Raw genomic sequence first — 22,468 nt, forward strand, 5'->3', positions numbered from 1 at the left:
CTTGTGTCCAATACATCCTGAGGTCAAGCTTTTGAGGAATAAAGCCCTCATATTCCCTAATCAGAGTCAGTTATGCTCTTTGATCTGCACTCTGTTTAAGTACTTGAGATTCGCCCTAAGCCGTAAAGTACTTATGTATATATCTGTCATTTATTTCAATAACCATTATCTTCTTAGACTGTAAGCTCTTGTGGACATGAAATGTGTCCTCCAATTCTGTTATATAGTACTCTCCCAAATGTAAACGCTGCTCTGAACGGGGAAAGTGGTAAGTAAATATCATTGATTGACTGAGTGAAGTGAAATTGAAGACCAAGCTGAGAAACATGCAAGACCATAGGTGGGATGCCAGATTGGAAAGGACCAGGCTAACTGCCACCAGTCCAATGATTTCATCTCCCTACAAGCTACATCGCTCCATGTACCCTTCCATAGCACAGATGAAGAATAGAGACAGATTTGTTCTCAGTACCAACAAAGATGGGATCCTGTGGAGATGGCATAAGCACTAAGCAGTTTCCTGATTGTAACTTGCATAATTGATTAAGAAGCCCTTGGAAGCATAGAAACATAGCAAACTGTCCAAATGTGAAAGCATGTGCTCAGCCCCAACTTCTGATGAAGTCACCCAAAACGATGAAAACTGATGCAGCACCAGTGTTTGATGGCATTTTTGAAGAAATCAGTAAGGAAGGAGAGAACGTAATGCTTAGATATTTGCGTAGTCATCTTTGGATATGTTGGGAGTATTTCACTGCTTTTTATTACTGGCAGAAACCTCTGAATAAGCTACTGGATCATAATGTGGATTCTTACCAAGGTAAGACCATAGATCATCAGATGTGATTTTTGTGGCATTAAAGATACAAGGGAACTGAGGCGAACATGCCACCAACTCTATTTGACTCCATCAACAGAGCTGGGCCCTGGCAACAGCTAAAGGGTTTGACTTCCCTGAAATATTCATTCATTCAATCATATTTATTGAGCACTTACTGTTTGCAGAGCACTGTACTAAGCGCTTGGGAAGTACAAGTTGGAAACATATGGAGACGGTCCCTACCCAACAACGGGCTCACAGTCTAGAAGATCAAGATCATCAGACTACAACAGTAGAGTTTGAGCTTCTTGAGGGCAAGAATCATGCCTTCTAACTCTGTTGCACTTTTCCAAGCACTGTAGGAATGCTACATTCTGCACACTGTAGGAGTTTAGTAAATACCACTGATTTATCAAATAATTCAGATTGAATGGAACTTGTCTGACCATTTTCCCATCACCACTGGCATAAACAGGATTGTGTGGAAGGACTGCTGCTGCTCAATTTATTCCACAGTGTCAAGTGTGGAGATGTAAGCAGGGGCTTAGGAAGGTGTATGTGTTTGAATCCAATTCATCAGAAGCACTGGGCAGACTCATCCAAGACTTGCCGTTTGCTGATTTCAGTGTACTCAGGGAATAAATCACTTCACAGTCAGCACAGTGATATGGACTGACAATGAAACAGAAGAAAGCCAAAACTAGGTGTCAGCCTGCATCCAGGTAGAAGTTAACACAACTAAAGATCTTCATAGTATCACAGAACTTTATTCTTTCACCCATTATCATTATTATTATGTTATTTGTTAAGCATTTACTATGTGTCAAACACTGTTCTAAGTGCCAGGGTAGATACAAGGTATTCAGATTGTCCCACGAGGAGCTCACAGTCTTAATCTCCATTTAACAGATAAGATAACTGAGGCATAGAGCAATTAAGTGACTTCCCCAAGGTCTCACAGCAGACAAGTGACAGAACAGCGATTGGAACTCACGTCCTCTGACTCCCAAGCCCATGCTTGGTCCTGCCGTCGACCCCCGGCCCACGTCATCCCCCTGGCCTGGAATGCCCTCCCTCTGCCCATCCGCCAAGCTAGCTCTCTTCCTCGCTTCAAGGCCCTACTGAGAGCTCATCTCCTCCAGGTGGCCTTCCCAGACTGAGCTCCCTCCTTCCTCTCCCCCACCTCCCCTTCCCTATCCCCCCTGCCTTACCTCCTTCCCCTCCCCACAGCACCTGTATATATGTATATATGTTTGTACGTATTTATTACTCTATTTTATTTGTACATATTTATTCTATCTATTTTATTTTGTTAATATGTTTTGTTTTGTTCCCTGTCTCCCCCTTCTAGACTGTGAGCCCACTGTTTGGTAGGGATGGTCTCTATATGTTGCCAACCTGTACTTCCCAAGTGCTTAGTACAGTGCTCTGTACACAGTAAGCGCTCAATAAATTCGATTGAATGAATGAATGCTCTTGCCACTAGGCCATGCTGCCTCTCGTCAATGCGTTATTCAAATGATAGAAGAGGGACAGAGTAGAAAATCCTTGTTAGCAACACGGAATATCATGCTTCATATCAAACCAGTCAGGTAGGAGCTATCCACTGGGACAGTGGGTAGGGGCCTGGGCTTCCTTCTGGGAGAGACCCAGTGCATGTTGCCATGGGCAGGACTGCAGAACGAAACACTACATATGAGGTCTTTGGTAACCTTAAATCCCTCTCAAGTTATCTGAGGGTACACCCAATGCATGTTGCCATGGGCAGGACTGCAGAATGAAACACTACATATGAGGACTTTGGTAACCTTAAATCCCTCTCAAGTTATCCGAGGGTACACACTAGCAATAACACAATGATGATAACTTCTCTCTCGTATATACACCACATATAGATGGTGTAACAGCAGCATAAAATTCGTGCCAACTTTGCCGACAGAGTTCACTCCAGGACACCAGATGGGGACTTCACAGCCCCTCTTGGTCTTCGGCTCAGAGGTTATGGCTAACTGTTTTTAGCTTGTCAGAACTACCCTTGCCTACTTCCCTACTTATTGGTTCAACGGATATAAACTATGCACCGTGGCTCAGTGGAAAGAGCATGGGCTTTGGAGTTAGAGGTAACGGGTTCAAATCCCAGCTCCTCCAATTGGCAGCTGTGTGACTTTGGGCAAGTCACTTAACTTCTTTGGGCCTCAGTTACCTCATCTGTAAAATGGGGATTAAGACTGTGAACCCTCTATGGGACAACCTGATCACCTTGTAACCTCTCCAGCACTTAGAACAGTGCTTTGCACATAGTAAGTGCTTAATAAACGCCATTATTATTATTATTATAGCTAACAACCACCCTCCTGCTCCCCTTCCTCCTGGCTATCTCAGTTTTCCTTGACTGTTCTCTGATTGATCAGCTCATTAAATTCTATCAGGGTGACTGGACTGCTCTGTTTACTGGTCCATTGACTAGGCAACAGTCATTTGCTTTTGGGTTTTACACTAATAGCTCCTTCGGGGAGAGCAAATGTATCTGTCACTACAGCAGTGTGGCTCAGAGGAAGGAGAACGGGTTTGGGAGTCAGAGGTCATGCATTCTAATACCGACCCTGCCATTTGTCTGCTGTGTGACTTTGGGCAAGTCACTTAACTTCTCTGTGCTTCAGTTCCCTCATCTGGAAAATGGGGATTAAGACTCTGAGTCCCATGTGGGATGACCTGATTACCTTGTATCCCCCCAGTGCTTAGAACAGTGCTTGGAACATAGTAAGTGCTTAACAAATACTATCATTATTATTATTATATTGTAATCTCCCAATCACATTGTACAGTGCTCTGCATACTGTGCTTCATAAATAACATTGACTGATTGGCTAAGCATCGATTAAGTATGATCTTACTAAAAGTGTTCCCTATCCTTCAGATACTGCTAGTACTGTTACTTTACCTTCTATGGCTCCCTAATATTAGTGTAAAACTCAGCAAGAACCTTTATGCCACTACCATCATAATCATCAAAGCTCAAATCCCTGGTATTGAAAGCTTAATGAAAACCTCCAGGAACTGCAGGTACAAGTTAACTCCCTGTTCAGCCACAAAATTTAGTTCTGTTGACTCTTAACCAGTTGGAAGTGAACCCACTCCTGAATCTCATGTACTTCTGCCTGAAACAATTCTCTGGATGCTTTTTCAGCTGAAACCTCTGGTTCAGCAGATACATTTAATTTTCCAGATGGTTGAGGGGCAGCTTCACCAATGTGAGCCATCAACATTAAATGGAAGGACAAGATTACCAACAATGAAGCCTTAGAACAGTCATCTCATCAGAATTGAGACAATGCACAACTTCTTTGTGGGGGGGAAAGAAGGAGAATGTATAATAATAGGTTGTCCAAGCTGTGCTTTACTGTGAATCAAAAGAGAGTGCACACAAGCAGAGAGGGCAGATTGAATGTTTAAAATACACTGTTGAGCAAAGTCTCAACCCAAGGGAAGAAACAGTGGACTGTTGGAAGTTTTGAACAGCTGATGGACCAGTGGCTTGTACCTATTAGAGGAGGAAATACCAAGCGGCAGTCTCACAAGCAATAGACCCTCAAGAGGCAATGCAGCAGCACTGTTAGAAACCAGCTTGACATGCACATAATTCTAAATGAACTATTGATAATACATCTGTCTTTCTAGCCATGTCTATGTATATTGTTACAGCTTCACTATATGTAGCCTCACCTTTGCAAATGAATAACTAAGACATATATATGTCAAGTGAAATGATATTATTAAATCTTATTCACCATAATAATGGGAATAGGGAGACCTGGGCCTTAGATTTTCTTGAAGTCTTTTATTACTCAGAACATGCAAAAATTCTAATTTGATTGCTGAATTAATATTTTCCTGGGTTTCTTACCATTGCTAACAAACACTCCTCTCCAACATCGTAGCATTTTTTACTCAAGATATTAGGTGAGTCAATCCTGAGTTAGAAATATTTGTCCTGGGTGGTCACAATCTGAACAGCAATGACTGCCACTCAGAAGCAAAAGCCTCATTTGGTTTATCTCATGAACAGAGGAAGCTAACTGTTTTACAGAGGAACATTGCATGATTTTAAATGTACATATTCCATATCAGATCCACTATTTAATAACAAAATATATCACTGAGAAGACTAAGGAGGAATACCAGCATTTGTCCAGAAAAACTTGATGTTATCAATTACCAATTTCTGTCACCGCAACTAGTGACTTGCAGAAATGCCTAACTTTTGCAGAAAACCCCTTTTAAAAATATTTCAAATAAGGTGTAAATGTGTAATGTGAACTTTCAAATCACCTATAAACATTAGATACATTCCATAAAAATGATTTTGGTCAAAATGAAAACTATCACATTTTCCAACACATCTTACTTTTCTACATCTTGAAACAAAGGTGTTGAATCAGACATTTAATATTGAAAGACTGAGTTTAACAATTCCAGTGAACCCTGAAATGATGCCTGTGGATAAATCAAGACCGTCTGAAATCAAACATAAGTAAAAGGATAAAATACACAGCAATTTTTTAGATGCTACATTCCATCAATCTCTTGTTACCACATTCTTCCAGAGAAATATGGCCAACACAAAATTAATCTTCCTGACAGACAATGTAATAATTTCAAGCCTTTTATCAAAAAATACTAGAAATCTAGTTTGGGAATACAAACCTCCTTGTTCAGAGGTCTGTGACTAAGAATTTTTAAAATTATGTTACCTGTGAGTGTCAAATTTCATTTTACAATGGCTCTAAAGTTGTCTAAATGGATGATCAGCCATCCATTTCAGGATACAGTTGAAATTGATGGAAAATGCCCTCTAAACTTGTTCAGCTACATTGCCAGTTCTCCTCTTCCCTGCTGTTTTGTAATTTCTGTCAGCTCTTTGTTCTTTCTTCCAGTATCACTTCTTCTGGAACAATATTGCTTCTTCTCTTTAGTTCCTACCATGGGTCCCTTGGACATCAGGGCCAACAATCTTTCAAATGTCCTTGAAAAAGTACATCACCTCGATTAAGTTCTGCCCCTGCCTTCTTGTGACCTTCTTCCTCTGAACATATATTCCTTATCTCATTCCAACCATAGTACTAGAACCTCTTTATAAAAAAAAATATGAAAGACAGGCAAAAACTCCATTATGATGATTTGTTTTGATACTGGAACCAGCTGAATTAGCTTTCCAAACTTTGCCCCTACTCAGCAGGAAGAGTTGAGAACTCACCTCCTATGTCAGGTCTCAGCTTATTGTCATACCCCTCCAGAAGACCATTTAAAATATAGGTGACATCACTTTCTTGGACTTTGGGTGTCAAGACCCATGTTTTGTTAGTAGTGTAATCCTCATAATCATCATCTGCCTTTTGGCTGGAGCTGCTAGGGGAAGACAAATTGGATAAGAAAAAATTCATAAAGAGTCACATATTTCAAACACAGAGTATGAAAACATTAAGCAGGTTAAAGAACTGTGTAGACTATTGGACATCCCACCCCTAGTCTAGAAATGAAGTAAAATCCAACGTAATTAGTTGCTGTACATACTGATCGATGTAGCTCACTCAAGGGTACTTTCCACTAACCCAGCAATCATTTTCGATCTGCCCTCCAATGTATAAATAACTGCTTCTTTATCAGTTATTTCTGTCCTTTAGTATATCTATTTGTTCCTATCTGATTCAGAAGGGACCTATTAAAATGTGCTTAGCTGTCACTATTCTGGTGGAAGTTATACATAAATGATCAATTTATATGCAGAGAATTCAATTGTTATGTTTCCTCTTCCTCCTTAGAGAGTTTAGTTTGACCCACCCTGTTAATGAGGGAAGAGATGAATAATTAGATTCACTCCAACAAACTGTTGAACAGCCTCTCCCTACTAAATTGACCTCAACTTTGCAGGGCAATGAAAGGTTTGGATTTGCACTGCCTCTTTTCCCCAATTTTCCCCAATGGAGGCTGAGGTTTCTGGTGTGTTGTCAATAAACTCATCTGTAAAATAGGGTTGAAATACCTGAGCTCCCTCCCTCTTACACTGTGAGCTCTGTCTGGGAAAGGGACTGTGTCTTTCTTGATTTTCTTATATCTACCAATCATTTGATTTAGTGCTTGGTAGAATGTAAGGGCTTAACAAATATCTCTATTAAATACCACAGAAAAAAGCAAATGGAATTCTCAGGATCTTGTAACTGGCAAAAAATAAAGACTGAAACAGAAATCACTTTTCTAATATAATTTAATGACAATGCATTAATTGCTGAGAACAATATTGATTTTTTTTTCTTCAGGTGAATAGTCAAGCTCACAGGTGAAGAGTCTGATTAATCATGTCTGGTAGTTGATAGATGTATTAGCACAACATTGTACTTTATTGGCCCCTTCAATATTTGTCATCTTTACAGAAAGGTATTACAACTTGGAAAACTACTGATCAATTCATGGCTTCATGTTTATCAATATCTCACAGGTCACTAGATGAAGCATCAGTAAACATGCACAAACCTGCATTAGTTTTAAAGTGAATTATCCCGTGATATTTACTTTTCATTGAAAAAAAACCCCTAGCATCAAATGTTAATTAAGGGTCCTGAAGTGGATGTGCAGGTGAAAATGAATGTCTTTTTATTCATTTGGCAGATTTGTCTTTTTATGAATTTGGCAGATTTGTTTGGACCTTAGGAAGGAATTATAGAATATCAGGTTTATTACCAGTGAAGCAGGCTTACTCTGAGATTATGTAGAATCTATTTCAGAATGTTTTGGCTTTCACAAGTCTGGATGAAATGGATTATATGTTCTATTGAAGCATAATCTATATGGGACTCTACAAAAATAAACCCCAACTGTCTTTGAATTATTAGTCTCAGGAGTTTGTTTTCTTCTAGAGATAGACAAGGGATGCATAGCAACAAACTAGGACTGAAATCATAGAGAAATCTAGGAGAAATACCAGATTAGAAACTCCACTCAAGATCCTGTTGATAGCTCTGTAAAGGTGCCAAAAATCATGACCTAACCAGACTCCCAAACAGAATGATGTCCAAAGTCAAGATTTAATCACAAAAAAATTGTACAAAAAGAAGAGACGAAGACTAAGTTCACATAATGACATGAAAATTCACTGAGGTTTAGAGCTGCAAATGCAATACTTGATTGCCTGATTACCAAAAATAATTCCTAATGAATTTAGTAATTTGGGAACCTCAAGACTTTCTTTTGGAAAGTGGCTGGAAAAGCTTTTAGACTAAAATATCTCCAAATTAGCTCTTCCTTGCTTCTATTTTGTTCGAGGAGCTTAAATAGAAATACCTCACAATATTTCTTCTAGCACTTCAAGCACATTACTTCACCACTCTTGTTGTAGCCAGGTTCTATAGGAACAGCAGGCAGGAGAAGCACAGCACAGCAGAAAGGGTCTTTACACTACTGGCAAAGAAGCCAACTATTCCGAGAATGTCCCAGGAGCTTCTGGAAAATACAGGAAAACTAGCCTCTTTGCTCCCTGGAGCCTATATTTTTTTCTAGTCTTTCTTCTGTAAATCTCTTGCCAGTTCTCTTAGCAAGGCCTGCTTGAAAGGGTTTTAAAGAAAACTTCTTCAGCTGTGACATCACCATTTAATAGATAGCCAGGCTTCACTCTGACTTTTTTTTCGCTAAGACTTCAACTTCCAATACCAACGGCCTCAATTCCCTCCGACATTAAATTTTCCCTAGTTCAAAAGGACGTTATGACCTCATACAAAGGAAATTCTTCCAGCTTCTCAGGGGAGAAAAAAATCCTTCTACTTCTGTTTGTGCTGAGTCCATCATCCTAGCATCTACTTACCGGACCTTCAAAAATAGGAAAGTAGAAAAGAGAGTTATTAAAGCCAAGATAAAGGCTGCTTTGGGGAATTTTAGTAATATTTCTCTATCAAAGACCCTACCTATTGTAGGTCCTCAAGATGTGAGAGTCAGACTGAACCACTAGAAGACTGTTCCTCTACAACCAGTGCCTATTACTCTCACCATATCCATTGAATTCTTGTCTCGTGTTTTTGTATTTTCACCTTTTCTTTACACCAAATCCCTCCCCGCTTTTACTGTTGGATTGTGAGGTCTCTGAGTATCAGGGACTGTGCTTGTATTTGACCTGAGAATTTTATTCTCAGGACTTAGTACAGTGCTTTTTACAGAGTAGGCACTTAATAACTACTATTATTACTTAGATGAGTACAAATAACTATATTTACTACAGCTGATACTAGACCCCTGGAAAGCCTCCACTGGTAGAGCTATAATTTAGACCAGGTAGTACATTTCCTGGGAAGAAAATTAAGGGCCCAAATGTTATGAATAAATGAAGCTGTTTCCAATGCTTTCTCCTTTGAGATCTAAATTACAGGGGCAGATGTATCACCTGGGTAACTTTCCAGAATCATCTTAAAAAAATGTCTTGCTCATTCAGCCCTGGCTGCTTAACAATGAGGTGTTTTCCTTATAATGAAGCTCCCTGAATATCTACTGAATAATAGGCAACTCCACTTGGGAATGAGATGTTGCACATTATGGAAACTTCTAGCTGATCTGTGAGTTTCCAGTATCACAGAGTTCAGTTTTGACACTAGGAATTGCTCACTATAAAACTCTAATTAGAGCCATGGTTCACACTGTGGAAGAGGGAACCAACATCTGTCTTAATTTCTGGATTGTAACTGTACAATTTGCCAAGATATTTCTTAGAGCTCATCTTCTGCATGAACTTTGTTTTTAATGTTTATCCTTGAAACATAAACACACACAAAACAGTACAAAACCACCAGGAATTTGGGACAAAGCATTTGATATTTCCACTCTATTATGTGCCATATCATGATTAGCTCCTGCTGCTGTTGCTATGCCACCTCCTCTTCATGTCAAATATTCTTAATACCCATTCCAGGATGAAGTCAAGGTTAAAAACATGATTTAATCAACTCGTATCTCCTACATTTGTGAGATAGGTTTGTTCCCCTAGAGAAGTTGTTAAAACATAACCTCTATAAATCAGTTTCCCCTGCACTTTAATACTTCTTATTCCTACATTTAGAAATAGAAAATAGAGTTATGCTTTTACATATCATAATTTTAATTCCACTGTTCAAATATAAGGACAACTCCATCAGGTAGTGTAACTAGGCAACTAGCACCTTCCTGGACAACAGTATTCTTATGAAGTTGATCTGTTTTTTCCTCACATCTAAATTCTGAAAAATCAAACCTTTAATATTTTGAGAGCTGTTACTGTTGGTCATTTACATATGGTGGCATTTCTCGCTTTTTTATATCTAAAACAATTCATGATTAAAACAACTTAGAAAAACAGTCTAGAGCTAGTCTGGGTTTGTATGGCAAAATTTCTCAGTTTTGATAATCTCGCAGTCTGGAGCTTAGTGGAGTCTAAATAGTGATTTGGAGGTGGCAGGGGTAGAGGGCCTTCCTTGAGACATCTCCAGATTTATGAGTCAATCAATCAATTGTATTTATGGAGCAGTTCTGTGCACAGAGCACTGTACTCAGCACTTAGGAGAGTACACCAAAAAAGATGAGGTAGATATGTTCATTTTATCCTTTTGGAGCTATGGTGTTTTCACTCCTAATTGGGTGAATGATAGTGATTGGTGAACTTGTGTGTTTTCATGTAGTTCCTCTATTAAAATACAAAAATCTATTCTGTACAGTTCCTATAGTGAAAAAAAATCTGATTCAAAAATGTTCATTACCACTTCAACTGTCCACTGCTATTTTGGTATATTATTCAAAATAGTTTCCCAGTAATGTTTAAATGTTTAATGTTTAAAAGAATATATTCAGACTAGGTTCTTGTCTACTTCTGTCTACTTTTGTTGTGGTGAGCCCACAACAAGCTGCCATATTTGTGACTGTTTGTGATCCTATGAGCCCATTGTTGGGTAGGGACTGTCTCTATATGTCACCAACTTGTACTTTCCACGTGCATAGCACACAGTAAGTGCTCAATAAATACGACTGAATGAATGAATCCTGCAAACAACAAAGAAGAGAACTACAAAGGCACTGATGGACCCTACTTGAGACAGGTGATTGCTGGCCTGTGGCGGCAGAGCATGGTTGGAGACTTGGTCTTCTCTCCCTGATCTACCCAGTAACAGGCCTGGACCAATCAACGAGTGCCATGGAGAGTCACAGCTGCAGCGCCTAAGGCAGATAAAAGGTGGCTGCTTTGAATAATGAGAAGCAGGAGGGAAGAGCACATGGAGAGAGGCAAGCATTCAGGAAAGAAACATGCAAGAGAGCAAGCAGAAGCAGCAGGAGAGTAGCACTCGGAAGCAGAAAGAAGAAACATTGACAGAATGGGTTCCTTGGACTGACAGAATGGTACTGGGCCACTGGCAGAATGGTATTGGACCCTTGGTGGAGTGAGTGAGAGTGTATATGTGGTACTCACTTGCACGTTCATGAAACTTTCCACAGTAAACTTGGTTGTTGGTGGTGTGGTTTGACTCTACTATATGTCACTGAGAGATGAAGAGAACTAGGAGAGCATGGTGCCAGTGAAGCCAAGGTTGGATAATATTTCCAGGAGAAAGGTATGATCCACTGCATTGAAGGCAGATGAGAGGTCGAGGAGGATTAGGATGGAGTAGAGGCAACTGAATTTGGGAAGAAGACCATTGGTGACCTTTGAGAGAGAAGTTTCTGTGGAGTGCAGGGGATGGTAACCAGATTGGAGGTGGTCAAGGAGAGAATTGGAGGAGTTTGGAGAGGAATGGTGGTTGCTATCTACCTTTGCATTAAACGGAAGCAACTTATCTTAAGACTTAAAACTCTCAATCACCTCACCACCTCTTATTCATCACTGAGTTCCTACTACACTTTTCACTCTAATGGCAACATAGTCGCTGTAACTTTCTCCTCTATATTGCTGCCAACTCCCTTTTCCACATTATTCTTCTGACCTAGTACTCACTCTACCATCTTATGACAGCTCTCTACTCTCCCCATATTCAAAACCTTATTAAAATCACACTAAGTCCAACTCTTCCTGCACTAAGACCTCGTTCCTCCTAATCTCGCTCCCTTTTTCTAGATCTGTACCCTTTAAGCACTTGATATTCACCTCACTGTCCCTAGCTTTTATGTACATAACTATAATTTATTTTAATGTTTGTCTCTCCCCTTCTAGATGGTAAGCATCCTGCAAACAGTGAGCATGTATACCAATTCTATTGTATTGTACTTTCCCAAGCTTTAGTACAGTACAAACACTAAGCTAAACAAATACCATCAATTGATTGATTAAAACGTCTCTATTTTTGAGTAGTCTAAACTACTTACCTATATGCCACCTCCGAGATGATAATATAAATCTAAGATTCAGAGATCTTAGATCTCTGAAAAAGTATATCTTATAGGTAGATAAATGATTGATAGCCAGATCAATCATTTTAACTGCTCTCTGTGTTAAAATTCATCTTAAATAATGACGTTGGAACCTGATTGGAAAGCTTATATAGGCCAGGAATACCAAGTGTGGAAGTCACTTTTCATATCAAAATGATATTTGTACATTGATCATTCATTTTAACCTTCTTTAAGGAAAACAATGAGAATCCTCTGACATTCTCAGAATGAATTTAGGAAGCCCACCAAAAATGCTATTTCAGTCTTCTTCACTCAAACATGGGGACAGATATGAATCTTGGATGTTAAAAAAAAAAAAATAAGGTTTGTAGGCATGATGGAGAACTGGTCCTAAGTTTAGCTCCATTTAGATGAGAAAAGTTGAACTCATAGTTCATTCTGTGCACCGTGTGGGTGGACAGTAAATACTACATGAACTGAGTGCGGGAGGTAGCTAGCATGGAGAGATTGATGGAAGATAGAGAATAAAACCTCTATTCCCGAAGTATGGGGCAATATTAGGAAATGTACTGCTATCAGAAAGAGAGCAAAAAAGAAAGGTTAAAGCCAAGTAATGTTCAGTATAAGTACTAGGAAGGATCACTAGTTTTAAGGGAGACATAGAAAGCCTGGATTAGACACTCAAGAAGCAGGGTGGCCTAGTGAACAAAGCATGGTCCACGGATTCAGAACTTGGGTTCTAACCCCAGCTTCACCATTCGTCTGCTGTGTGATTTCAGGCAAGTTATTTAACTTCTCTGTGCCTCGGTTACCTAATCTGCAATAATAGTGATAATAATTATGGTACTTGTTAAGCACTGTATGCCAAGCACTGATCTAGGTGCTGGGGTAGATATAAATTAATAACTTTGGTCACAGTCCCTGTCCCACATAGAGCTCACATTCTCAATTCCTGTTTACCAAGTTTACTGAACTGAGGCACAGAGAATAATAATAATAATAATAATGGTATTTGTTAAGTACTTACTATGTGCAAAGCACTGTTCTAAGCACCAGGGGGGATACAAGGTGATCAGGTTGTCCCATGTGGGGCTCATAGTCTTAATCCCCATTTTATAGATGAGGGAACTGAGGCACAGAGAAGTTGTGACTTGCCCAAAGTCACACAGCTGACAAGTGACAGAGCCGGGACTAGAACCCATGACCTCTGACTCCCAAGCCCGGGCTCTTTCCACTGAGCCATGCTGATTCTCATGCTCACCACTTCTTTGAAGTGAGAAGTTAAGAAGCAAAGTGACTTGCCCAAGGACACACAACAGACATGTGGCAGAGCTGGGATTAAAATTCAGGTCCTTCTGACTTCCACTGCTCTATCCACTGAGCCACATTTGTGAATGGAGATTAGGACTGTGAGTCCCTTATGGGACATGGACTCCCTCCAACCTGATTATCTTGTATTAGCTTCCCAGGCCATAGTACAGTACGAGGCACATAGTAAATGTTTAGTAAATACCATAAAAAAATCAATAAACCAATGGTATTTGAGCATTCATTGAGTGTAGAGCACTGGGAGAGTACAATACAAGAGAAGTGGTTAGCATGCTCCCTACTATCGGGAATTTACCATCTATAGGGAGAAACAGACATAAAATAAATTACAGGTAGGTACATAAGTGCTAACAGGTTGAGGGTTGGGTGAATATAAAGTGCTTAAATAGTACAGATCTAGGTGTGACCTAATGGATAAAAGATAGGACCTGGAGGTCAGAAAGAGCTAGATTCTAATTTTGACTCCACAGCTCATCTGCTGAGTGACTTTGGACAAATCCTTAACTTCTCTTTGCCTCAGTAGCCTCATCTTTAAAATAAGGATTAAGACAGTGAGACCTATATGGGACATGGATTGTGTCCAACATGATTAGCTTAGTACCTTGCACCTAGAAAGTGCTTAACGAATACTATTTGAACGCAGAAGGGAAAGGGACTACAGGTGATGAATGCTTAGTCAGAGAAGGTCTCTTGGAGTTTGTGATTTCAATAAGTCTTTGAAGGTGGGGAGAGTGGTGGCCTGTCATGTGAAGGGGAAGGGATTTTCAGTCCAGAGGGAGGACATAAGGCATCAGTGGCGAGGCAGTAAGGACAGAGGTACAGTGAGTAGGTTAGCGATTGAAGAATAAGACTTGAACTGAATGGGTCTGGGGGGAAAATGATCCAGGATGCCAGGTGAAATGTGAACTGGAGTTGGAAGAGACAGAAGGCTGATGCAGTAGTCAAGGTGGAGGATATCTTTCCACCCAAACCATGTCTTCTCGCTGTCTTACCCAAAACTGTAGTTTATACCACTATCTTCCCTGTTTCTCAAGTCTGTAATCTTGGCATTAGCCTCAATTCATCTCTTTCATTCATCCAACATATTCAATCAGTTCTACCTTCACAACAACATTAAAATCTGATCTTTCGTATACATTCAAACTCCTACTCTCCTGATCAAAAAACGCTTATCATATGTCACCTTGACTACTGCATCAGGAGACTGACCTCCCTGTCTCCTCATCAAGATGAAGTAGCTACTGGTATATGGTCTTTAAGCAAAACAATATTCAGTGGAATCCAGGGAATTCTGAAAACTCTGTTGATGCACGTAAGAAACTAAGTCCTTTGAAGCCTTAATTTGCTGGATTTACATCAAATGTAAAGCCTGAATTGAAAGCAAGGGATGGAGAGACTTGATATTTGCTTCTTCAAAAAGTTTATGCTCATATCCTGCCATGCTAATCACAGCAATGCTTTAGTTATAACCCCTGAACCTAGACAGCAGTTTCCACATCTTGCCAGCAAAACTGTAAGTCCTCTGTGAATCTAATCTCTTGATATGTCTTTGAAAATCTGTGTTTCAGAGAACTCGTTAAAACTCCAGGCATGGGCATAAAACTGCACTGCAAACTATTTCACATAAGCCAATTTATCTGCATTTTCTAAAGTCTCCAGCCTTCAAACCAAGGAAGAGCTTTGTCTCCCTATACTTATTCTCACTAATGAAAGGTTGAGGATAAAATTCTATTTGTCATAATGAAAATATGCCCATAAAGTTGTCTAATCCTGGTGTTAGAAGAAATAGACAATTTGATCTTTCAGTTGCTTTTAATCTCTCCGGGACACCCATTAGTGTTCTCATATGAAGAGTAGGATAAAGAGTAGATCAGAAGTGGTCAAGCCTCATGAATAGAAAGGTCCCAAACAAAAGCATAATATGATTGACAACTGTATATATGAAATAATTCCTTTTACTGGGTTGGAAAGCAGGAATCCTGGAGGTGGTGGGGCAGTAAGTGCTAGAGAGCAGTGTTTCTTGGGAGAAGGGGGTGGGAGGAGTGAGCGGTGAAAACAAGGAGCCAGAGATGGTGGAAGTAGGGGTGGATGCTCCATTCCTCTCTGGCCATTTCCCCTGTGGATGGAGGAACTACTCTTGCCAAAAGAACTGGAGCAGCAGCATACTGTAGCCCATCAATGTGGTGGCAAAATAATGAATAATAAACTATGAGCTATGTGATAGGTGATAAAGGCCACAGATGACACATGAGCCATAGTTTGGCTACTACCTGTATTTTTGTTGGCCTTTCCTAACGCTTGTTGCCAAAACCCTTAAGCCCTTATTTTTTGAATGTGAAACCTTTGGGGCCAGAGAACATGTCTATAGCTCATCTATGTCTTTCTCTGTAAGTGCTTAGCACATTGCTCTATGTACAGTAAGTGCTGCTTTGCACACAATAAGTTAACAAATACTACTAAACTTGGAATAGTCAACTAGGTGAACAAGTTCTGCTCATAGTATAAGTCTAACATTCCACAAGTTTATTAATGAGAATAAAGCACAAAATACAAATGATCAAGACTTCTCTAATTCCTGTTACAGTCTTGGATTTTTATAGTGCAAATATAATTTATAGCCACTGTTAACAAAATTCATTGTTGTTTCCAGTAAATAAATGGTTAGTAAGGTGCTAAAAATTCATCTTTAGCTGTTCAAAAAGCACCCTCAATAAATTATGCAGTTTTTGAAAATGCCTGTTGTAATCTCATCATAACATACTTCAAAGTAAGGTGATATTTTCAGGGCTTTAAAATGTACCAACTGTAAGGTAACTGGCTTCTTAATAGCCAACTGGATTCCCTTTTTTAAAGAACTAAGGGCAGTTCTGTGCGCACAAGCTCACACACCAACAACTTCTTTCTGATTTACTCTCCTAATAATTCCCATTTATTATTTTATCTCCCTATACCAATATTAGATCATTACAACAAAAAATTTTCAGGACTGAAGCATAGTCCTCTAGAATGTATGCTATTATCCTAGGAACATATTGGTTAATTCTGTTTTATTGTACTCTTCTTAGTGCTTAATACAGTGCTCTGCACATAGTAAGCACTCAATAAACACCTTCAAATGATAGTGTCAATTTTCCAACTATTTCAAGTAGATGAATTATTTTGACTTTAATTACCTGGACAAACAGTAGGATAGTTCAAGTTCACTCATTTCTCCCATCTCAAAATCAAACTAATCGAAAGATTCTTTAATCCTTATGTGTGTGTACTCACATAGCATTGTAGTGGAAGGTCCTAGTCATTTTTAGTTCACTAAAGGAAACTAGGGGCCAAGATGTACTCTGGACACATCAAATAATTAGATCATGTACTATAATAACATTTTCTCATTCATTTCCCCTTGGACCACAGATTATTTTATAACAGAGAACATAAAAGCCACAGTGCCTAGAGCATTGAGTTAATAACTACACATACTGTAAATATTCCGCTAACGATGCTGATAGTTTGATCCTTCCATATTAAGGGATAAAAACAAAACTTGACATTAAATTTACTAGATTCAAATAAGATACTTCTGTTAAATTTATTCTATCATTTGAAAAAAGTGCCATTCATGCTGTTTTCTGGAAAGATTAGGTTAGTTTAAATTAACTAATGAATGAAAGTGTATGTTAAAATTAATGAAATGGTTATTGGCAGATGTGAATTTGTGTGCTAAAATTTATATTGTAAAAGGTACAATATTTCTCTTCTGACTATGGCATTGTTTGGATTCCTCTGATTACATATGATTGAAAAAATTGTAATTAAAACTTTGGTATTACTCAAACAAGGCCAATGCTAATTTGGGGAAGCACATTCTGAACCAACTGTGTCAGTGTTGGGTGAAAAATAACTAAAGATTTTCCACTCACTCTGAATATTATCATGCTTTGACTGTAAACAGATATTTTGAAGTCAGCTTCAGGGGATAAAGGATACCACTTTGATTTACATTGAAGGGAAAATGTGCCAGATATTTCAGTTAGTATCAGACACTTTTGAGGAACTAGATCTATGCTTTTAACCCATCACATACCTTTAATCAACTCAAATGATAAGGCATCCTTTCACTCAAGGCCGGAAGGGATAGATGCAGCTTCTAAAATCCCCCTGTGGGACAACCTGATCACCTTGTAACCTCCCCAGTGCTTAGAACAGTGCTTTGCACATAGTAAGCGCTTAATGAATGCCATCATTATTATTATTATTATTTTTTAAAAGACTAAAAACATAGAACATACACCTAATAAATAATAATGGCATTTGTTAAGCGTTTACTATGTGCAAAGCACTGTTCTAAGCGCTGGGTATACACCTACCTATACACAGACTAATCCCCAATTCAATCTGCTACACTGGGTGTGTATTATTTGGGTAAATGAATCCTTAAAGTACAAAAGGGGCAGAACTGTTCTGACCAAGTAGAAAGTATAAAGGCATATCTAGGACAACTACTCCACTGAGCAGAACATTTATAACAAAGCTCCATCATCGAGTTGTCCCTACTGTTCCACAAACAGAGAAGTAGCAAGATTAATTCTCTAAATTGGGGAAACTACGATATCAAAATGGGAATTCCCTTTCCTGTGCTTCAGTGCCTAATAGGTTTTACAGCTTTTGAAGAACATCTTCAAATCATCCATAATGCAGCACCTCAAATACAATTCTCTGAGAATGGCTGTTTCCAGGAGACAACTTCTATCCTATCAATAGTCCAGGGTAAAATATTATATTGAAGTTGAAGTTTTATTACTCACATTAATATTTTAGTCATAGAGATTTGGCTTATCTTTCAGGATTATTGCTATCATAGCCAACTCCCAAGACATTCACTTAGAGCAGTAGATGTTCAAATCTTGATTTCTTCAATGTAGACTCTCATCCCTGGGAATTAATATTCTATAGCCTCTGAGCTGAGTACTAAAATTAATGTGAGTACCAGTCCAAGACAAATTAGCTTGTGCCTGTTGGTTGTTATTAAAGAACCACTTTGACAATAAGCATCAGGAATATTATAGGATTGAAAGTACCTTGCAAAGTGGTGAATACTGTCATTTACTTAGTTGTACTGTTAAGTTTGCACTGCTGTATTTTCTGAAAAGAAATAGAACAATGAAAGAAAACTGTCAATAGAATCTGAATCTGGGATATCTGTACACTGGTTTAGCTCCAGTCCAAATGAGTATGAGGGATCAAGAGATGAGATACAGTACATAAAGAAAGGTTTTTGCAGATAATAGATCTGTACAAATAAATGTTTGCAAAATGAGTTCTTAATTCCTGATTTTAATCTGTCTACTGGTTTCGTGGATAAATTACAGATGTGGAGCAATTTTCCTATGTTTGGTTTCAAATGAAATCCTGTCAGAGAAAGGATGCCTTCAATTTATATGCCATTTGACCATCCCATTTACATGCCATTATGAATTGTCTTTTCCCAAAACATTTTTTGATAACAGAAATGTCAGACTAAAGGCAGAGGCTTACCATTCAGAACTATCGTAACACATATAGTCTTTTAATTTCGGTTCTATCCTGTAATAGAGGCTAGAATTGAATGATCTATTGGTTGATCTGAAGCTCAGAAAATTCAATCAATCATATTTATCGAGCACTACTCTGTGCAGCGGCCTGTACTAAACACTGGGAAGAATACCGTATAAGAGAGTTGGTAAACATGTTCCCTGCCATGAGCTTACAGTCTAGAGATGAAAAGTGTTCTGTAAATTCCAGCATTATTCTCATTATTATATATGTAAAATCAGTTTTTATGCAGTGACAAAATTCAGTGACATGATTTACAAGGAAAAGAAAAATCCACTTTTTCGTAGTGATAGGTGAGGTGCTTCTACAATTCTGAAGATTGAGCATCTTAATTCATTCCTGGGTGACCATAATGAAAAATGATGATATGAATGAGTTCACAGAAGACTTTTTATTGCCTCATTAAGTTTTCATAATAATAATTTAATGGCATTTGTTAGTTTAGAACAGTGCACAGCACTTAGAACAGTGCTTGGCACATAGTAAGTGCTTAACAAATACCATGATTATTATTATTATTATTAAGTACTTACTATGTGAAAGGCACTGTACAAAGCACTTGAGTAGATACAGGATAAACAGCTCATGTCTGACATAAGGTTGAAGTCTTAATCCCTATTTTACAGATTTATCCTTGAATGGTATTTATTGAGAGCTTGCTATGTGGAAAACACTGAATAAATGCTTAGGTGAGTATAATACAACAGAATTAGTAGAGACATTCTCTGCCCATAATGAAAGGTTACAGTCTAGAGGATGAGTCTACAGTCTACAGGAATCTACAGTTAGAGATGAGAAAACTGAGGATCAGAGAAGTTAAGGTCAGGTCACACAGCATACCAGTGGTGAGACTAGGATTAGAACTCAGGTTTTCCTAATGCCAGGCTCATTCTCTTCCCACTAGGCCATGGTGCTCCTCTTGTGTTTGAAACTGTAAAACTTATATTAGGCAATGACCAGTGTTAAAGGGCAAAGCAGAAAATCTCAAGATATTAGGCAATGACCAATGTTAAAGGGCAAAGCAGAAAATCTCAAGACAAAAAAAAACCAGCTAGGTAAAAGTACACACACACACACACACACACACCCACACACACACACACACCCCCCCCCCCCCCCCCCCCCCTTCTTTTAAAACTCATACTGATAAGCAGGAATCTGTATTAAAGTTTCATATGCTGTTTGACCAAAATTCTCAAAGAACTCTCACTAGATTATTTGGGGGACTAAATCAAGGTAATTTATTCATTAAATTTCTGTTACACTTTGTCCTATCACCCAGATTTCAAGATTCTTCATTCATTCAATCATATTTTTTGAGCATTTACTGTGTGCAAGGCACTGTACTAAGCAACTGGGAAAGTACAGTATAAAAACCAAGAGACACATTCCTGTCTACAACAAGCTCACATTCTAGAGGGCGAGGTGCTTATTGTGCTGTGATTACCTCTTTATTTTGTGAATGAAAGTTGGACTAGAAACCTAAGTTTCATTGAGGTAGCTGGGTTTTATAGCCAACAATAACATCAAAAATGGAAAACAGCCTTCTCTGGTGGAGCTTCCTGGAGTGTTTTCTTTGAAAGAGTGACCTGGAGGGGCAGATGGTTGCATATTTGCAGTAAAAAATAAAGTAAAATGCTACAGCAGGGAGTCCTTTGAGTGTCTGTGTTAGCAAGGGAATTCTCATCAGCAGCATGCAAGCTCCCAGCTGTAGTTAATGACAATATGAGCCTCTAATATGATCCCTTTAGGTAGTCCAGTTTTTGTTCACTTTTTACTAAGTATACTGAATTGTTCTGTGCTTATTTTGAGGTGTTTCATTTGTTGAAAAATGCTGTGCAATATCTGTTAGTAAAATTAACTTTGTGGGGGGCGGTTGTTGTTTATGTAGAGAAGTTTAATAAGAAAATGATCTCACAGTTTTAAATCTGGAAAGAAGATTCACAAGCCAACACTGAATGTCTAAATGACAGAACAGAAGCATTATACAGGAACACTAAATTCTCACCAAATCACATCAGTCAGTCATAGGTATTTTATTGAGCAGCTACTCTGATGGCAAGCAAATGTACATCTAGTGGTTCTTAAAGGGAATTAAAATATATTATATGGTGATTCATTTGTAAACGATCCAGGTCAGGGAAGGTAACAAAAGGCTCTCAAACATTGAATGTCATGTTAAAATACACACTTCTCATACTAATATGAAACACTTGAAATACATGAAGTCAGAGATACAGGAGGAGAGACAGAAGTGAGGAGAGATTAATTATGCATCTAGCTTGAGAAGTGCCTTTAGAGAATAAATAGGTTCAGAGAATGATTTGTATCTTTAAACCTAAAAGATTGGCAGTACTAGTAAGATGGTGAAGAAATTTAATATTGACTTTCTTTTTTAAAACTCAGTTACTAAATCATTAATCAGAGTCTAACCAGACAAAATAGATTACAATCCCCAAATCTTCCTGACCAATATGCACAAAGGAATTTTGAAGGCAGATCAGGATCTAGTTACTGTAACATTCAACTGGGTTCATACAAGCCAAGTGAAATGCGGAGTTCACTCACTTACCTAGCATTTAAACCCCAAATCCTGCCAAAGAAGGCAAATACATGTTTATGAATAGAATTATCTAAATTAAGCAGACTTCACTGCTCCCCATTCTACCTGAGACAGCCATAGTGACACTAATCTTTCCATTTCATTTGTCTGGGCTCAATTTTAATGGGTCTTTTTCACACAGAGTTGGGTTCTGATTGGTTTGCAGGCCTAAGCCTCCCACCCATTATGAATTTTCTATGTTGTCCATATGGCCCCAAATCATAAAATAGTTACCTTGTTGCTGCACTTCCATCTGGGAAAATACAAATTACACGGTACTTTGAAAAATACTTAGAGTTTTACCTGATACTTATTGGCCATTGCACTTCCAATTTGCATTCAATCCAACAAAAGACGGATTGCTAACTAGCAAAGCCTGACATACCCTTTCGGTAACCTCAGCATCCCTAAGTAGGTTTGGAAGGGAGACTAGTAGTTTCTGCCCTCACTAATAGGATAATTGCATCCATTTAACACAAATGCTGCTAAGGTAAACTTGGAGGGTATGGCTTGCCCCCTATGGCTTCACTGTGAAAATGGAATTGTTCATCTAAGAAAAAATATGATTACTTAGTTTAGACCCAACCTTTGTTCAGTGGAGTCTATAAAACTACTATAAGGCATTTTAGAACCTGTGACTTACTAAGTGACTTAAAAATGTCTTTATTTTGAAATAAAGACCCAGGTAAGAGAGGCCGAAAAAGACCACGGAACTTCGATCTTCTATCACCCACTCTTTCCCT

At 38.6% G+C, this 22,468-nt stretch overlaps 1 protein-coding gene across 4 annotated transcripts in view; it reads right to left on the reverse strand.

The window, feature by feature from the left end:
* Positions 1 to 22,468, reverse strand: part of GABRG2 (gamma-aminobutyric acid type A receptor subunit gamma2) — a 95,454-nt gene that overhangs the window by 65,019 nt on the left and 7,967 nt on the right. For 3 of the 4 annotated variants that reach the window (XM_038740085.1, XM_038740083.1, XM_038740086.1), the window contains exon 2: positions 6,075 to 6,226. In XM_038740085.1, coding sequence (XP_038596013.1) covers positions 6,075 to 6,226 — 152 coding nt within the window. The remainder of the gene's footprint in view (positions 1 to 6,074; positions 6,227 to 22,468) is intronic. The other variant, XM_038740084.1, reaches the window with a different exon arrangement.

Source organism: Tachyglossus aculeatus, chromosome X1, assembly GCF_015852505.1.
Source record: "Tachyglossus aculeatus isolate mTacAcu1 chromosome X1, mTacAcu1.pri, whole genome shotgun sequence".
In the NCBI taxonomy this organism is placed as follows: domain Eukaryota; kingdom Metazoa; phylum Chordata; class Mammalia; order Monotremata; family Tachyglossidae; genus Tachyglossus; species Tachyglossus aculeatus.